This window comes from Brachycentrus maculatus, unplaced genomic scaffold (genome assembly GCF_059751285.1).
Source record: "Brachycentrus maculatus isolate JH-2025_06_01 unplaced genomic scaffold, ASM5975128v1 h1tg000044l, whole genome shotgun sequence".
Lineage (NCBI taxonomy): Eukaryota > Metazoa > Arthropoda > Insecta > Trichoptera > Brachycentridae > Brachycentrus > Brachycentrus maculatus.
The window spans coordinates 26,194-44,326 of NW_028280798.1; the positions used below are offsets into that span (position 1 = coordinate 26,194).

General features: G+C 37.9%; 2 protein-coding genes across 4 annotated transcripts in view; one reads left to right on the plus strand and one right to left on the minus strand.

Moving 5' to 3' along the window:
- Positions 1 to 18,133, plus strand: part of LOC148312292 (uncharacterized) — a 47,188-nt gene that overhangs the window by 12,758 nt on the left and 16,297 nt on the right. The window contains exons 3-10 of the mRNA XM_088277519.1: positions 6,020 to 6,555; positions 6,871 to 7,035; positions 7,087 to 7,105; positions 7,723 to 7,883; positions 8,636 to 8,754; positions 9,154 to 9,253; positions 10,646 to 10,897; positions 11,547 to 11,689. Coding sequence (XP_088133645.1) covers positions 6,020 to 6,555; positions 6,871 to 7,035; positions 7,087 to 7,105; positions 7,723 to 7,883; positions 8,636 to 8,754; positions 9,154 to 9,253; positions 10,646 to 10,897; positions 11,547 to 11,689 — 1,495 coding nt within the window. The remainder of the gene's footprint in view (positions 1 to 6,019; positions 6,556 to 6,870; positions 7,036 to 7,086; positions 7,106 to 7,722; positions 7,884 to 8,635; positions 8,755 to 9,153; positions 9,254 to 10,645; positions 10,898 to 11,546; positions 11,690 to 18,133) is intronic.
- LOC148312293 (uncharacterized) lies at positions 12,522 to 16,496 on the minus strand. 3 transcript variants are annotated; one of them, XM_088277507.1, is made up of 5 exons: positions 16,357 to 16,496; positions 16,172 to 16,222; positions 15,383 to 15,797; positions 13,497 to 13,935; positions 12,522 to 13,196 (listed from the first exon to the last, which is right to left on the minus strand). In XM_088277507.1, the coding sequence occupies exons 4-5, from the start codon at positions 13,839 to 13,841 to the stop codon at positions 13,068 to 13,070; spliced, it is 474 nt and encodes a 157-aa protein (XP_088133633.1). In that variant the 5' UTR covers positions 13,842 to 13,935; positions 15,383 to 15,797; positions 16,172 to 16,222; positions 16,357 to 16,496; the 3' UTR covers positions 12,522 to 13,067. The 3 variants fall into 3 exon arrangements, with proteins under 3 accessions (XP_088133633.1, XP_088133632.1, XP_088133631.1); XM_088277506.1 differs by having other exon boundaries at positions 15,370 to 15,797; XM_088277505.1 differs by lacking the exon at positions 15,383 to 15,797.

Sequence of the window (18,133 nt, forward strand, 5' to 3'; positions counted from 1 at the left end):
CGATCATTTAGATGATCCGCATCAGTAAATCCGCACTCTAATACCGAAACAATAAATCTTTCGTCGAATAAATAGCACCGATAAGGCTGAAGAATTTTTATCACAAATATAATGACTAAAAATTATTTGAAAAAAAACAGGTTATCAAAGTAATTCACAAATATTTTACGCCATAAACATCACATACAAGTGAGATACTGTCATGAACAAATGAGCTCAGCCCTCAATACGTGTTTCGACATTATTAATACTATTGTGAAATATTTTTTTTATAAAATATTTTTGATATAGAGAGAGAAAGAGAAATCTATAAAGAATGTGATTTGAACTGGGAGAAAATAAAAATGAATATTCATCAATATGACTGATTTTGTTGTACTAATGAATTAACTCCGACATAATATGTAATCATCGAACATGGACTATTTAAATTATCGGCTCATGTAGGAATAATGATTATTTTCTCGAGAGAGCTGGAGTAACAAGTAACTACAAGAATGAATTACACGTCACCCTTGAAGTATATGTCACGTAACATATTTAAAATCTGCGGATAAATGTAAGATTAGCGCTTAATGTAAAGTTTTATAAGAAGCGCCATTTTATTTAGTTTTAGATGAACGAGTCAATACCACATACAGATTGGATCAAACGCTTCGGCGTTATTCGTAACGAAGTCGGAGCTAGTTGCTAGTTGCTAGTTGCTAGTGTCCGCATGGAACATCGTTTAAAATTTAAAGCGATGTTTAAATCAACACCAAACACAATAATTATAATATAGGAAAATACGATGTACATTTTTTTATAAATTAAATTATTTTAGTCACACAATAATAGACACACACGGGTATCTCAAGAATAATTCTTTCTAAACAATTCTTTAAAATGTTTATATTGAAGTCCAATTTGAATATAATGAATTACGCTTGAAAAAGAACTCTCAGTAATTAATTATTTTAATACCCACATTAAACATTAAAAAAAATTATATTACCATAATAAAAAAAACATATAATTTTAATATAAGTATTATGAACATAATATGTCAAATGAAAAATTAATTGCACGTCAAAGGAAGATGATGATTGCGTAACGTAAATTTTTCAAAATAAATATTATTTACAAAACACGACATCGGTGCATACACTTCTGGGGGGTAACAATGACCAAAGTGCAGAAAAACACTTAAGCGCGAATTAAAAATGCGTGCGAATATAGATTACATAGGCGAAATTTTTTGAGGTTATTAGGCCGAATTTCGTATGACACATATTTAGGAATTTGCAAAAAACAGTAAATAACATCTCCAACATTTGGTAAGAAAATAAATTAAGCTGGGAGAGATAATGAAAAGGATAAATCATATCCTGGATCAAAATTGAAAATACAAGGCGCAGCATTGATTTTTTTTATTTATTGACATATTTTACCATATGGTTTTAATAAGGGTTATTTGTATTAAATGTTTATATATAATTATGGTGTAAGTATGCCGTATGTATGTTTTGCTTGCAGGTAAAGGAACTGGTATTGGTACATACCACATAGTGTAATAATAAATTATCTATAAATGGGTTGTCAGCGCCTTTTTTCACCATCTTATTTTTATTTAGAACTTTACTGTTAATTATAAATTATTAACCAAATCTGTCAAAAATAATCCCGAGTTGTTCCGCACTTATATTTTGACGACAGGAATGAAATGGCCGCCGGTTTTGTTGTTGCGAAATTCGATCTTAATTTATATATCAATATGATCACTGCACTGACGGGACTTATCTACCTCGAGTAGTGATCAATCTTTCATCAGTATGTGTGAATTGAATATAGGGGTGTGTATTATGGAAGAAAATAACTGATTATTTGAGCGACATTAAATAAATTTTTTATTTCATCTATATATATTTGAATAACAAATAACTAACTAACTATCACGCCGCTTCCCCGCAGGGGTAGGCAGAGAGAATAGAGCGCCACACCACTCTGTCCTTGCAAACATTCTTCGCCTCTTCCACGTTCATGCATCTCCTCATACATACCCGCCGATTGTTACGACTCCTAACCTGACCACTTTCAAGTATTTGGCATACCTGATCGTGCCATGTTTTTCTCGGTCTTCCTCTGCGAAGTTCCTTCTTAGGAAGATAACGAATACGATATCTGAAATGTAATATTTGAATATTTTCATAACGCATTTTGATGCAGATTTCTAGATTTAGTGCGGAAATACTCAATATACATTATATCTCGATTTTTCGAAAGCATTTTTAACGTTGTGTATTATAAAAGTAAAAATGTCATACACGTATATTATTTAAGAAGAATTTGCTATTTGCTTTACCTAAAACCATGTGAAAAATATGGACGGTGAGGCCTAAGCAGTCCGTTATTAAAAATTGAATCAAGTTGTTGCCGAGGGGGGAAACTGTACACCTACTCACGGAGTGTTTATATATGGTCGGAAATATTATCAATTTTACAATAATTAATTGATTAATAAAAATATAATAAATATATCATATTACGAGAATACATCATACATATATCGTAGTCATGCAGGAGAAAGTGACCAAGTGCATTTCTTACAAAAACGTGATCATTGACTATTTGATATCTTGTTAGCTTAATATTGCCCTGAAAAAAATCCCAAAGGATTTTAATCTTGAAAGTATAATATATTGACTTGTTAAAAATGACTAACTGCATTGATGTTTATTTTCTTGCCAAGCAAAAGTGACTTAAATGGCCCTCCTGAACATTTTACGTTTTGTTAGTTGGTCACTCTCTCCTGTACGACTACGATATACATATATGTTTTTAAATAAAACAATTGTTTATAGACATGCAGTGTATGAAAATCATGTTTCTTTAAAGACATTTTGTGCGTACACTTACGTTCAAACACCGAAGATCTATGCGAAACTATTCACTTCCATGTGCACCACGTTGTAAAGAGAAATAACTTTTTGTCGCATGTGTTTGCGATTTCTGAAAACAACACATGCTATGAATGAATAAATTAGATAAAATAGTCGTTACAACTAAAAAACAAACACTTTTTTGAAAGGGAAAAAACGTGGTGAGCGTAAAATGTAGGTACTGTATGTAACTAAGCAAACGTAATTATTTTTTAAAAGCTTACTGAACAAAAGTATTACTTCACAGACGAGCCACAAAATATACAAAGAACGAAATGTTGTTAGATTTTTATAGCCTAATGCATTTTTTAATAACTTATGTATTTTTGTCCACAAATTAAAAAAATACTTTCACCCGAATTAATTAGAACATTTTTTCTTGTGAAAAATTCCAAAGTCTCTATTTTTTGTCCCCAACAAATGTTTGATCGCGAGAACGGAATTAATTTACTTGTGCTACAATATTTATTTATATTTTATTTGAAATAATCCGAGAATGAGTAAATGAACGTAAATATAAAATTAAATAATTATTTTTACTGAAAATCAGCCAGTTTTCGGTAGCCAATTAATAAATATGTAATGCTTATTTTTCACATCACTCGTTGTACCCCATTGCGTCGTGTTGCGCAATCTAACTTGTCCACTATACAGTGCTACGTATGGTCGCTTCGAGTGGTTGGTGCTTTACAATATCTTGGACAACTATGTCCTGTCGAGCAATAGGCGACTGAAAAATTATGACTTATTAAATGAAAAATAAATGTGAATTATGAAAAAATAAGCGATTTATTCGACGTGGCTGATAAGTTAACTATTGAGGAATTTGAACAACTGAGATTTAAAGATTGAGGATATCGTAGTCGTACAGGAGAAAGTGACCAACTAACAAAACGTAAAATGTTCAGGAGGGACATTTAAGTCACTTTTGCTTGGCAAGGAAATAAACATCAATGCAGTTAGTCATTTTTAACAAGTCAATATATATTATACTTCCAAATTTTAGAATCCTTTGGGTTTTTTTCAGGGCAATATTAAGCTAGTAAGATATCAAATAGTCAATGATCACGTTTTTGTAAGAAATGCACTTGGTCACTTTCTCCTGTATGACTACGATATGACTGAGCAACTTTGAGACGGATCGATTTTTCTATGCTAACATACAAATAATTATAATAACAAACTTTTATTTGTTGTAAACTATCACTTCTCGATAAAAAGTAAACTGACTAATAAATAAAATAATCAAAATTTTGTCAGAATGCGTCCTAACTTTGTGTCTGAATGAGCGACTGAAAAATATTTTCGATGTAGAATATTTTTATCACAAACACAAATCATAGATAGTAAGTGGATATATCGAGTCTACGTGACTTTACCATGTCATGACGCTAATTGCGGGGCATGACAGACATTACAGACAGCTACACGCCATTCTCGGATCCTCGCTGATTGCGCTCGCAATATTCCGTAATAAACGGAAATTAATGCTTCAACTTCAATCATTGTTTCCCTCTTCATAACTCTAAAGGCTACAAGTCAAGAAGAATTATTATTACGAGTACGGTATGCAACACGGAGTGCCTCCGTAAAGAGCGTTACACTCGCATATGCTGTGAATGCTCGCATCCAAAGATTATATACTAGTACTCGCAGTCCTTGCAAGTTTGGGGTAAACTGAGTATCGCATTTCTATTACCCGCCCAGTTTGTTAGTTTGGTGATTAAAATGTACTTCGCTCGGGTGAATGCAGCGTAGAATCAAATCAGAACCTCGTACAAATTGACCTTTCCTGCGCGTATGCTTTAAGTACATATTACAAGATATCTACATCGCAAACACAACTCTAATAACATTATTCGTAGAGTCCATTATGGCCAATCGAATGTTTGTGTGTAGTCACTTGGTTCATTCGTAAATATAATATGTATATGTATATACATGGGCTATTCAAAATGTAATATTTTCTAAAATTATTCACCGATTGATTTGAAATTTTGATACAACATTACAATCAAATACGCGCATCTTTTTATTTACCATGTCACAGGTAAAAACACCCGTGACATGGTAAAAAAAAATATTCAACAGTTTATTTTAGTGCGTGGGCAGCGTCATCTATTGAACGTAACATCTACGTACGCAATACTAAACATTCACATCTAGTAAATAAAAATAGGTATAAATTCAATTACTCACTTTTTACTAAACTGCGATAAGTGACTTTTTATCAAAATACAGACTTACGAAGTACATCTGACTTACAGTATTCTGCCATTGAAGGTTTTTTTTTAAATATTGCATTTTATGAGGAAATTAATATGCAAGGCGCCATTCAATAATATAGTTTTTATTTTAAACTTTTCGTACGGAATACGGGCACAATATTTTTCAACTTACCAAGAACAGACGGAATAATCGGCGGTATGTATGACGAGGTACATGAATGTGGAGGAGGCGAAGAATGTTTGCAAAGACATAGTGGTGTGGCGTTCTTCACTCTCTGTCTACCCCTGCGGTAAAGCAGTGTGATGGTTAGTTAATTAGGAAGTTACGTTGATTTAAAAAAAATAATTAATTTAGTAATATAATTAAAGACAAAAAAAAGTTTAATTGTTTTAAATTACCATTATTAGTATGAAATGGCTCCTACTACGTAATACTAGAAAAAATGATGATCTCTATGTACATAATTATAGATCTTTTATAAGACTATGGAAGTCTGTCAGGAACTGCATTATCCGGAGAGGGATTTATCAAAGCTTAATAGTTCTCGCGCAAACTGGGTGAGTCATTTCTAAATGATAAAATTAATCAAGTTTTCCCAATGAACTCCTCTCAAGCCCGGAGCCCAGTGTATGCAGCATTACGTGCTTTTATTCAGTTACGTATTTTAAAAATTCAAAACCATATACTTTTGTGAGATTCTTTCAAGTTTAATCAAATACTATTGTAGAATACCGGACCATCGGTCCTTCCTTATCCCTCTCAATTCTCATACGCAGATGGGGGTCGAAGTTCCTATTGGTATTACTGAGGAGGTCACGCATTTTGAAGTTATTTGCATCCTCTTGGGAATGATCTATTTTTATATTTTCCAGAAAAGGACCCATCGAGATGTCATTCGGAAGCGACGTTTTATTCGGGACTCTGGTCGCAGTTTCGGCTGTGTTGCTTCACTTCATAGTGAGGAACTTGAGCTATTGGAAGAAGAGGAATATTCCTTCGCTGACTCCGATACCCGTAGTGGGGAACATCCTGCCGATCCTGTGTCTGCGCCAGTCCACCGGTCAGTTCATGGAGAGCCTCCACAATTATTCGCGAGAAATCAACACGCCGATTCTCGGATTCTGGATACTGACCGAGCCGTGTCTCCTTGTCAGCGATCCGGAGTTGATCAAAAAGATTTTGGTGAAGGACTTCGACCACTTCGAGGATAGAGTCGTGGGTAACAAGACCAAAGGCGACCCGATCGGGACCAGCACCGTGTTCGCTCTGAAGCAGCCCCACTGGAAGAATATGAGGTCCAGACTGTCTCAATTGTTCTCCAGTGGAAAACTAAAACAGATGTCTCGGATGATGACGAAAAATGCGCAAAATATGGTGGACTTTATCGACGCGCATAATGAGAACACAGGTAAGCGAAGAAACGAACATTCAGATTCACAATCTCCCGGCCACACGACGCGCCAATCACATACCGCATTGAGACACTCGTAAAACTGCAAAACCTACCATCAACAAAAATATACCACATTTATTATACATTTTTCTCACTTTCCACGTATTTTAAAGCATGGACAACTTTCCAATTATGAAAATATTTTTTCTCAAAATCTCAAAAATCCGCATTGAAAACGATAATGTGGTAGCGGATACTCGTGCGCCTATACGGAACACACATTTAGTTATTATAAAACGTGATGAATAATGTAAGCTAAACCCTGGTCAGGTTCTAGGGAAATGGACGCGAAAGACGCATGCGGTCGTTACACGGCAGACAACCTGGTGGGAGCCGCGCTCGGGCTGGACGGGCAGTGCTTGAGGTCGAAGGAGACCCGAGAGGAAGCGGACAAAGATGTTCCCAAGTTCAACAAAATGGGAGAAAATATCATGAGTACTCCCGCCCGACGCGTTATAGAAATGAGCTCATTTTTTTTGTTTCCAGAAATCAGCCATTGGTTTGGGTAAGTGTGGCGCTCATTTTATTATAAACTCTCGGTTTTTTTTTCTGTACCGTATTTGATGATTTTTATTATTGCTCTTTTGGAAAGACCCCTAAAGAGATGTTCCGATGACATAGTCGCTGCGGGAGGTAGAAACTGGCTGCAAGCGGCAACCAACGGAGGAAATGGAAAGATACGGAAAAGGCCAATATCCAGCAGTGGAGCACAGAGGGCTCATGAAGAAGAAGAAAGTAGTGCCCGATCTGGTTGTCGACTGAGCATAGTCGGTGTTCAATTTCAACTTGAATTTTTCATCCAAAAATATTATCAACGGTTGAGCTTCATCCGAGTTGAAGTCGATGTTGAAATCACAACTTATAATCATTTTGTCCAATAAGACTGTAGGTAAGATTGTAGACCACACTTCGCTGCACAAATATCACCAATTCCCGTACTCAGTGCGCCCAGTACATTGGCTCCATGACATTTATGTATCAATTTTTCAGATATGCACGAATACAGAAGAGAGAAAGATTATTTGCAAAGACAGCTCCGTGTGGCGTTCTGTTCTCTCTACCTACGCCTGCGGGAAAGCGGCGTGATGGTCGGTTAGTCGAGTTGAATCGGGTTATTTTCAGGTTCAAGTTCTTTGGCGAGCCTGCCACCTCGGCCCTGCGGAGTGTGTTCTGGGCGGCGGCGCGCCTGCGCGGGGAACGGCTCCGCACTGTGGGGGGCGGGGGCGACCTGCTGGACGTGCTGCTGCAGCTCGAGGCTGACGGCACTCGACTGGACGGCCTCAGTAAATATACCGTAATATCCATATCTCAACAAAAATGAAGAAGAATATGGTCTAGAAGGATAAGTCTCTATATTTACAAAGCTTACGACCTGTCGTACCCTGTAAATACCGAGACTCCCATATTCTTCTTCATCTATCAATATCAATGGTGATATATCAATGTATAAAAAAATATAACTCCTATGCGGACAAAACCCAGATTTGTTACTTACGACCGATTGTGTCGCATTTTCGCATACATTTCATACTCCTATACTTACAAAGTCCCGACAATGAAACAGACAACATGAACATCGATAGTGAAAACTCCGAGGACGAGCCAATTTCACATGACCTTGACACATTCTTGCCAATGAAAATCTTCTGTTTATTTCTCAAATCGCATTTATTTTTAAATATATATAAATATGTATTCTCTTCTCTGTCTTAGTCTTTATTACTGAGAGTTGTGACCCTTGTGGAAGCAATGACTCTTCTCCAGTTGTCCCTTGCCTGCGCCGCACGTAGCGCTCCAACCACCTTAACTCCATCGGCCCATTGTGTGGGAAATCTTCCAAATACCAATACCAGAAAGAAATACTAAAATTTGTGAAATTAAAAATATTGTTGATATTGTACACATCTAATAAAAAAGATCATTTTTCCAAAAAGGTCTTCATACATATGGCAATTTCAGCAAACACATCAGAAAAAATCTCAGCACCAAAATATATACAAGCTTAAATCAAAAGGGTTTGTGAATTTGTTGGCAGGATATGCCGGTGACGTACTAGTAGCCCAGTTTCTAGTTCTATTCGCGGCCGGGTTCGAGACCAGCAGCACCTCCATGTCCCTCCTGCTGACAACTCTCGCCAGTTACCCTGAAATCCAAGTAAGCGAATCCGTTAACACTCTTTGTATATGTGTCCTGATAATGAAGATGTTCGGCGAGTGTTCCCATAAATCACAAGAAGTAGAAGTAACTTTAAACATAAAGTTACACACTGTACTGATGAAAAATCAAAGCAAGCACTGTTGTAGGGAAAGTGGCAATTTAGTAATCCTACGCGAAAACTACGGGGGAAAAACTCTATTCAAAATGAAAATGTTTCCCACTTAACATGTTTCACTATTACTAGCATCCATAATTGCATAATTTTTTAAAATTGTATTCGATAAGAATCTCATTGTACCCATGGTTGCCAGGCTGCAATTCCGGTTCTACACATACATTTCTGACGTCATTCTTGTGTATGCACCTGCCTTGACGATTGGCCCGCTTCTGTTACAGGAAAGAGTGAGAAAGGAGATAAAGGAAGTGCTAGAGAATCACAAGGAAGTGACGTATGACGCCATATTGGAAATGCCCTTCTTGGGCATGGCTTATAACGGTAAACATTCTTATTCTGACCCTCATCCACACACAATGGTGCAAAGGGCATAGCAACATATTAAACGTTTATAGGCAGAAACGACAGAACGCCACACCACTCTGGTTTCCAAACATTTTTCATTTCCACATTCGTGCACCATATACCGTACACCCGCCGATTATTCCGACTCCTGACCTGATCAAGCCCAAGTATTTCAAATACTTGATCAACAGATAATTGTGACATTTATTGGACAAGTAGCAAATAAATACCTGCCTAAAGTTTATGTTTCCCCATCATTTAATCAAAACAAAAGGATCAAACGTGTGAATATTTTGTGGCGGCTATGTGTGATTCTTAAGTGCAAGTGTTAGTAAAAGGAAGAAACCTTTATCAACGGTAAAAAACTGTTTTTAAAATACTGTTATTATTATAGACATTAAATTGACAGATAAGTGCTTTCTCTACTTACATACAGAGGTCACTAGTATAAAGTGAAATGTCTATAGTTACGAGGGTTACAGTTAGCTTGGACTAGCCGACTACAGATGGCAGCAATACCAAGTTTGACAGCTAGCGTCTTTGTCTTGGAGACGATTTCAGCTAAGTTACAAACTAACCATCACGCCGCTTCACGCAGGAGTAGGCAGAGATAATTGAACGCCGTGCCACCGTGTCTTTGCGAACATTATTCGCCTCTTCTACGTTCATGCATCTCCTCATATATACCCACCGATTATTTCCACTCTTAATCTAATTGCTTTCAAGTATTTGACATACAATTGTTAATAATGAATTTAAAAAAAACATATATTTGTAATTAAATAAATAAATACTCAAAAGCAAATTGAAACTTAAAATGCCACCCAAAATTCCAAAATTAAAGGTCTCAGAAAAAGGCTCTCCAGCATCCTCAGCTCCTCAGTCTCCGCAGCCATTATCGGCTGAGATAAGCAACGCTATATCTGTCCTCCAATTGGAGGTCCAGAAGATGGCCGAGATGGCGGAGAGAAATAGGGAAGACATCTTAAACAAAATTAATATCTTTCAACAAATGTATATGGACATCCTAACGAAGGTAACGGAAGTCAGCGATAGACTTTCAGCCGTCGAGTTGGAAAACCAAGAACTTAAAGCAAGATTGGCCCACTTTGAAGAAAGATGTGACGCCAGATTATCACGTAAATAAAATAAAAATTGTGACAAGTTTTCCACGGTTTTTGTTTCCAACTACTTTGCCTCATCAATTTGTTTGATGGTTTGGGCTTGTGTTTGAGTGAGGAAAGCCTCACTCAAACACAAGCCCAAACCATCTCAACTGACCTTTCTTAATTTGATGGACAATGCTAATCTTCAGCCTTGCATTGTGTGATGGAAAAATAGTTATTAAATAAAAGTTTGATTTTTCAGAAATTCTCCGCCTCTATCCCACCCTTCCTTTCATCGACAGACTTTGCACCAAGACCTACACCGTCCCGGGAACCGGGAGGGTCATCGAGAAGGGAACCAAGCTCTACATCTCCCTGAGCGGGCTGCACGGCGACCCCCGCTACTGGGACAAGCCGGAGCTCTTCGACCCGGAGAGGTTTTCCAGACACAATCTGAGCAAGATCACTCCGTACACCTATCTTCCGTTCGGGGAGGGACCCAAAGTGTGCATCGGTGAGTCCATCTCCCACCGGACTTGCACTTGCCTCCCGGGCGCTTGTGAGGGAAGCTCCTCCCACACATGCTGCATACCTGAGTCTGTTGCCTTTTGTATGACGATGCTGTGCTTCTTGCCGATAGTAGAGAGGACCTGCGGGAGCTGGTGACAAGGGAGTATGGTGTGTGCAAAGGAAGTGACTTGCTCGTGAATGTGCGGCAACTCCAAAGTCATGATATTCGAAAAAGATGAATGTAGATCTGCGTGTAAAATAGCAGTAAATGGGAAAATTATGGAACAGGTAGATGGTTTCCTATATCTGGAAAATATGTTTTCTAGGGATGGAAAGGAGAGTGATTGGTGCGCTGAAATCTATTACAGCAAATAAAACCCTAACAGTGGAAGCTAAACTGGCAGTACACAATAGAGTCCTGATATCAACCCTAATGTGTGGAAGAAGGATGAAAGCAGACTGAATGGAGTCAAAATGCAACCATCCAGAAGAATGTGAGACAAAAAGATGTACAATACATGTTAGAATGGTAATATAAGGAAAGAATGCAAGGCTGAGGAACACTTGCTCAAACTGGTCCTTGCGATGCTCAGCTAAAATTGCTTCATCAATCTCCAGTTTCCCCATATGACAAGTAATGACGTTCCTTGCAGGCGAGCGCATGGGACTAATCCAGTCAAAAGTTGGACTGGCGAGCATACTGAATCGCTTCAAGGTCGCGTCGTCTTCCCCTGTTGCTGTCGGGAAGAGGATCCGAGTCCAGAGCCGAGGAGTCGTGGTCGCTCCGGCCGAACCGGCCCGGATGCTCTTCATCCCCGACTAGACGGATCCGGAACATGACTCCGTGAAACCGCTTGCAAAACTCACACATCAAATAACATCAACATCTCAACATAGCTGAAGTAGAATATGGTAGTCTAAGTATTTGCAGTGCTTACGACCTCTGTCAAAGGCTGGTTTAAGTGGCCACTATATACACGTGCAACATTCACCATTCTACTAATAATTTTAATAAAATAACTGGTCAAATTATGAATTTAAAAACAAAATTTAAATTATGTTTTCAAGCATTTAAATTATGTTTTCTATTATGTAAAATAATTCAGGAAGAATCTAACATGCATTTCATGAAGGTCTCTGCTAAATAAAAAGCTTACTCAACTCAATCATAGATAGTGCCAAAAACTCGCATGTGTAACGTGTCAATAAAGGGTATATATACACCTTCCGAAATTTGAGTAGTGTGGTTTCACAACCACACTTTTTAAATTTCGCATCACCCGTGATTGGCATCATGGGCAGAAGGGGGAATGCTACACATTTATATTAGTGATCACTTAAACCAGCCTGTGACAGGTTGTAAGCTCTGAAAATACGCAGACTTCCATATTATTCTTCATCTCTGTCGAGATGTTTATTCTCTCTGCTTACCCCTGCGGATGGCGGAAAGATGGTTAGTTATTTAATGTATACATATTTTTTGTTGTAAAAAGACAATTATTTGAAAATAATTTAAAAAGCTGTTTGGCTGAATTATTTTAACAAGAGTTACAAAGAAGAAAAAAAATTGTATAAAAATATTTATTAAAATATGATTTCGTTATTATTTCTTTACAATATAATTTATTTAATTAAACTAATTTCCAACACATTTCATAAACACATTTAAAATTCCAATTTTAAGTACACAAATGCGTCATTCCCTGACAAATGCGGTCCAATTTTAGGTACTAGTTCTGTGGCATTACAGCTCTCCATATTTACAATCACAAAATTCTATTCTATAAAAATATATATTTTCTTTGAGCACCTAGATGCCAAGAGCAGTAGATTGGGGAGAGGTCACCGAGGAGTGAGGGCATCAGCCCGCGGTGTACAGAGGACAAAGCTATATAAAAAAATCAATATCAAATTTTATATAAAAAACAAAACAAAGTTAATTTGACTTGTCACAGAGGAATTATAATTTATTTTTGCTGTTAATAATCTTGCCACAGTTAGGATGCTGTGTCATTGGAGCGAAGTAATAGCTCACTCGTGGTATCGTTGAAGTGCAGTGACAGCTCACTCGTGGTATTATTGAAGCTCGGTAACACCTCACTCGTGGACTATTGAAATGCAGTAACAGCTCACTCGTAGTATCGATTGTAGTATCGTGGAAGTGCAGTAACAGTTCAGTCGTGGCCTTCGAGGTTTTGACAGAATTCCGCCAGAAAGTTTAAAAAGAGGTGTAATTTTTCACTTGTGAATTTTCTACCGGCGGCTACTCTTCTGATGGTCGCCGAAAGGTTGTTCAGCGTATCCTGAAAACAAAGATTCAATTCAACAACTACCACCCACACAGTGTTATCTTGATCGTTAACACATGAAGAAAAGGTGATCAGCCTTCCGCCTCAGGTACCAGTCCAGGGTAATATTGAATAAATATTAGAGTGAAAAAATCACTTATATTTATTTGACTCCCCCCTGGGAATCGAACTGGGGACCTCCAGAACGGTAGCCGAGCGTGCTGACCATTACACTACGGAGGCGGAGACACTAATGCATTGGAATAATGTTAAATTTGTTACAATATTTTAAATCTAAAAATTTTAATGCATTACCTGCGGCCAATCTTGTCTGTAGACGGCCAGGCACTGCTCCGTGAGACAATCTTCGCTCAGAAAGTTTTCCGCCAGCAAAAAGTTTAAAAATTCAGTCAACTTGTCCCAGACGTCCGCTCCCGACTGTCCCAGTTGTCCCAGGAGATAAATGTTTCCGGGACAAAGTACGGAATTGAAGAACTCCATGCTCTGTCCCGAATCGTGGTCGTCATCTTCTGTAGGCGGGTTCGTTGAGTTATAGAGGTCTTTCAACTGACAGTCTCCAAACATCAGCTTTGCAAAATCGTCTTTTTCATCGTCGCCAGCGTCGTCATCAATCTCGGTTGCGGGGTTGGAAAATGGCATTTTGATAACGTCCTCCGGTGATATTTTACCGTGCAAACAGTGTCGCCAACTTTATTCAAATTCTCGGCCGTCAATATGGAAGGATGCTATGCCACTATAAAAACAAAAAAATCAACAATCAAATCTTGACCCTCATCCGCACCTAACGGTGCATAGAGCACTGTATCAGGATACAATGCTATACAAAAGATAATTTTAACACTTAATAACAGGTGGTACTAGGTGCCTTGCTAGTGAGGCCGGCTTGACAAACTCACTAAAGTAAATCATGGTAATAATCTTAAAAATGGAACATACAGAGACATCTACTGGGATAACTAACTGTCACGTGGCTTCTCATGCAGGGGTAAGGGGAGAGAATAGAATGCCACACCAATCTGTCTTTGCAAACTTCTTGCACGTTCCTGCATCTCCTCATATGCACACCACTCTTCACCTGACCACACCCAAGTACTTGAATTACTTGATCCTGCTCAGTATCCTCGGTCTCGGAATGCAAGGCTGAGACACGCATTATCCGGAACACTAAGAAAGGTGTGTAGAGATGCTTCGGCTGTGGGAATCAATTTAGTGAAGAAATAACAGTAAAAAAACATTATGAGGTGAACATTCATATTCACCACATGGTTGGAAAAAACATTATGAGGTGAACATTCACATTCACCACATGGTTGGAAAAAACATTATGAGGTGAACATTCACATTCACCACATGGTTGGAAAAAACATTATGAGGTGAACATTCACATTCACCACATGGTTGGAAAAAACATTATGAGGTGAACATTCACATTCACCACATGGTTGGAAAAAACATTATGAGGTGAACATTCACATTCATCACATGGTTGGAAAAAACATTATGAGGTGAACATTCACATTCACCACATGGTTGGAAAAAACATTATGAGGTGAACATTCACATTCATCACATGGTTGGAAAAAACATTATGAGGTGAACATTCACATTCACCACATGGTTGGAAAAAACATTATGAGGTGAACATTCACATTCACCACATGGTTGGAAAAAACATTATGAGGTGAACATTCACATTCACCACATGGTTGGAAAAAACATTATGAGGTGAACATTCACATTCATCACATGGTTGGAAAAAACATTATGAGGTGAACATTCACATTCACCACATGGTTGGAAAAAACATTATGAGGTGAACATTCACATTCACCACATGGTTGGAAAAAACATTATGAGGTGAACATTCACATTCACCACATGGTTGGAAAAAACATTATGAGGTGAACATTCACATTCACCACATGGTTGAAAAAAAAAGGAGAAAGGCTGAGGAAAACTTGGCATGAATAAGTATTTTGAATGCTTGAAAATGGTCAGGTTTTGAGTTGGAATAATCAGCGGGTATATATGAGGAGTCTGCTTCCGTAGTGTAATGGTTAGCACGCTCGGCTACAGTATTGGAGGTCCCGGGATCAATGCCCAGGTGGGGGGGGGTCCAGTAAAAAACATAAGTGACTCTTTGACACTAATATTTATTCAATATTACCCTGGACTGGTACCTGAAGCGGAGGGCCGATCACCTTTCCTTCATGTGTTGAGATAACACAGAATTGGGTGCGAACGAAGGTTTTGAATTTGAAATTGAATGCACGAGGAGATGCACACTCCCGCACATGGCACTGTACGGTCCCGCACATGGCACTGTACGGTCCCGCACATGGCACTGTACTGTCCCGCACATGGCACTGTACGGTCCCGCACATGGCACTGTACGGTCACACCACGGATGGTTTCGATGCCGCGACAGATTGTTCAGCGGGTGAGTCTGCCGTTGGGCAAGATTGGGATCGCTTCTAAATGACGGTGAATGGAGTCGCCATTATTCTGAGTCAGACTGCGATTAATGCCGCTGTTGGGCGAGCTGAGTGCCGTATTCCGGCGAGATGTTACCGCGACGTGTTGAACTGCAGAACGCTGAAAGTAAATTGCAATACGTAAGCCAGATCGCTTGTTGAAGACCATGGAAGAGATCTAAGTAAAAATATAATGACGTAAAAATCATGGGGCCATCCTCATTCTCTTCTCCCGTACGCATTTGCTAATTAGTCTTTCACACGTTATCCGTTCGCTCCATATGTCCATACCACCTTAAAGAACTGTTCTTAGTCTTCTCAATTATATCTAGTTCAACCTTAGATTCCTTTATTATATTTTAATTTTTAATATTGTCGTGGTAAGGAATGTGTGACGCCAACTCGCCGCTACATTGCGCCCGCTTGCGTCATTCACATATAAAAACATCATTGCATCGCGCCAAATATAACGCATCAGTAACTTTGATAACTTACCTTTGGGTTTGATTTCTGAGAAGAGAAATGAAATAAATCGTGAAGTCCGCTCTGGAACAAGGAAAGACGTCTTCTTAAAACCATAAATAATTTTTAAACATTTCCTCGCTATTTCCACACAGCGCACAACCTGAAACGTAACCTCGCAAATATCTCGATACAAAATACAAATAAAGGGAACCTACTCGACACCATATTGCATCCACGTTACACATTTTTCTAGGTAAATCTCGCTTTTCCGCTATCTATCGCTATTTATTTTCCTTTTCTGCAAAATTAATCTATTTTATTCCAATAATATTTCATTTTACAATTGACAGCATAGTGCGGGAAAAATGGCTGTATGTTTTTGACAGATAAGAATAAAGTTGCCAGATGTACAAGTATTAATCTAGGTGCCTACTTTAATATTTAAGTACTAACCTGTGAATAAAACATCGGGGTAATATGATTAAAAAAATTGTTATGAGCTCTCTAGACGCCGAGCATAGCGCATTTCATTCCTCCCTCGGCCCTCCGACTTGTTGTATAACCAAATTGTTCTCTCAAATTAGTAGACACTAGTATGATTACTAACCGGTCATCGCATACATTGTTCAGAAGACCTGAAAATGTTCTTTACTGAAAACGTGGGCTTTCAAATAATTCAATAGGCAAACTAACGCCAATTCGGGTTTTGCAAAATTCTATACCGTATCATCTAGAACCAATACTAGATCTAATCTATTTCGAATCTAGAATCAATACTAAGCTAAGCAATAATTTTTTTAGCTTAGTATTGATGATGTATGGCTGATTTTTAAGCCATAGTTGAGGGATGGTGTCGTTTTATATTACAAGTATATAAAGCGATCGCTTAAGCCAGCCGAATCCCAGTTCGTAAGCCTGGAATGCTAAGATTTCCACCTTCTTTCTTAAAAAAGGAAATAATGATACATGTTTCACATGACATTGAGATACCTTTCAAATTGACATCTCATCCGTTAGGTGAATCCAGTGTCCGATATAATGAATAATATCAATATTGATAAAAAAAATTGAAAAGGTGCGAACGTTCTCACTTTGTAGATGGCACGCTAATTGCTGACTAGTCGTGTAACGAAATGTTCATCATTAATTCTAGTCCAATTATCGTTTATCTTTTGGCTCATGTATTATATAGAGAAATACGTAAATAACCAGAAACATTTACGTACTCCGAAAGAATTAAAAGCACGGTTATAATAACATACAATGATAATTAGGTAATATGTACGAATCTCCTTTTTTGGCGTTTACTCCTTATTGTATGATTGCTATTTTTATTGTGTAAAATACGAGAAAAAAAAAACTTATATTTTTAAAATTTTTGTTATTAATTATTAACCACGATAATGTTTTATGTTGTGGTGATAAGATGATCGGTTCTTTGTTTTTTGTGCTGCTTTATTTCAGTTGTGTGCAATAATTTCCTTTTTGTTTTTAGATTTAGTGAAAAGTGTTACATCTACACGTTTAGAGAATTCTCAGCACTCTCCTCCTAACGGTCTCGGAGAAATTACATCATCGTGCTCAATGAAACGGGATCCAGGGTTACGTAAGATTATACCAACAGGAAAGAAAAGATTCTCTTGTTCAGAGTGTGATAATAAATATTCGCGAAAACACGTTTTAAAGATTCATATGTTCACGCATACGGGTGAGAAACCCTTCTCTTGTTCAGAGTGTGATAACACATTTTCATATTAACGTTTTTTGAGAAGTCACATGTTAACTCACACGGGTGAGAAACCCTTCTCTTGTTCAGAGTGTGATTATAAATGTTCATGGAAAAGGAGTTTAAAGGCTCACTTGTTCACTCATACGGGTGAGAAACCCTTCTCTTGTTCAGAGTGTGATTATAAATGTTCACGGAAAAACAGTTTAAAGGCTCACTTGTTCACTCATACGGGTGAGAAACCCTTCTCTTGTTCAGAGTGTGAT

Coding starts and splice junctions, on each gene's coding strand:
- LOC148312293 (XM_088277505.1), bottom strand. CDS start 13,841: ATGCCATTTTCCAACCCCGCAACCGAGATTGATGACGACGCTGGCGAC. Junction 13,197..13,496: donor ACAGACAAGATTGGCCGCAG/GTAATGCATTAA, acceptor CTTTGTTTTCAG/GATACGCTGAACAACCTTTC.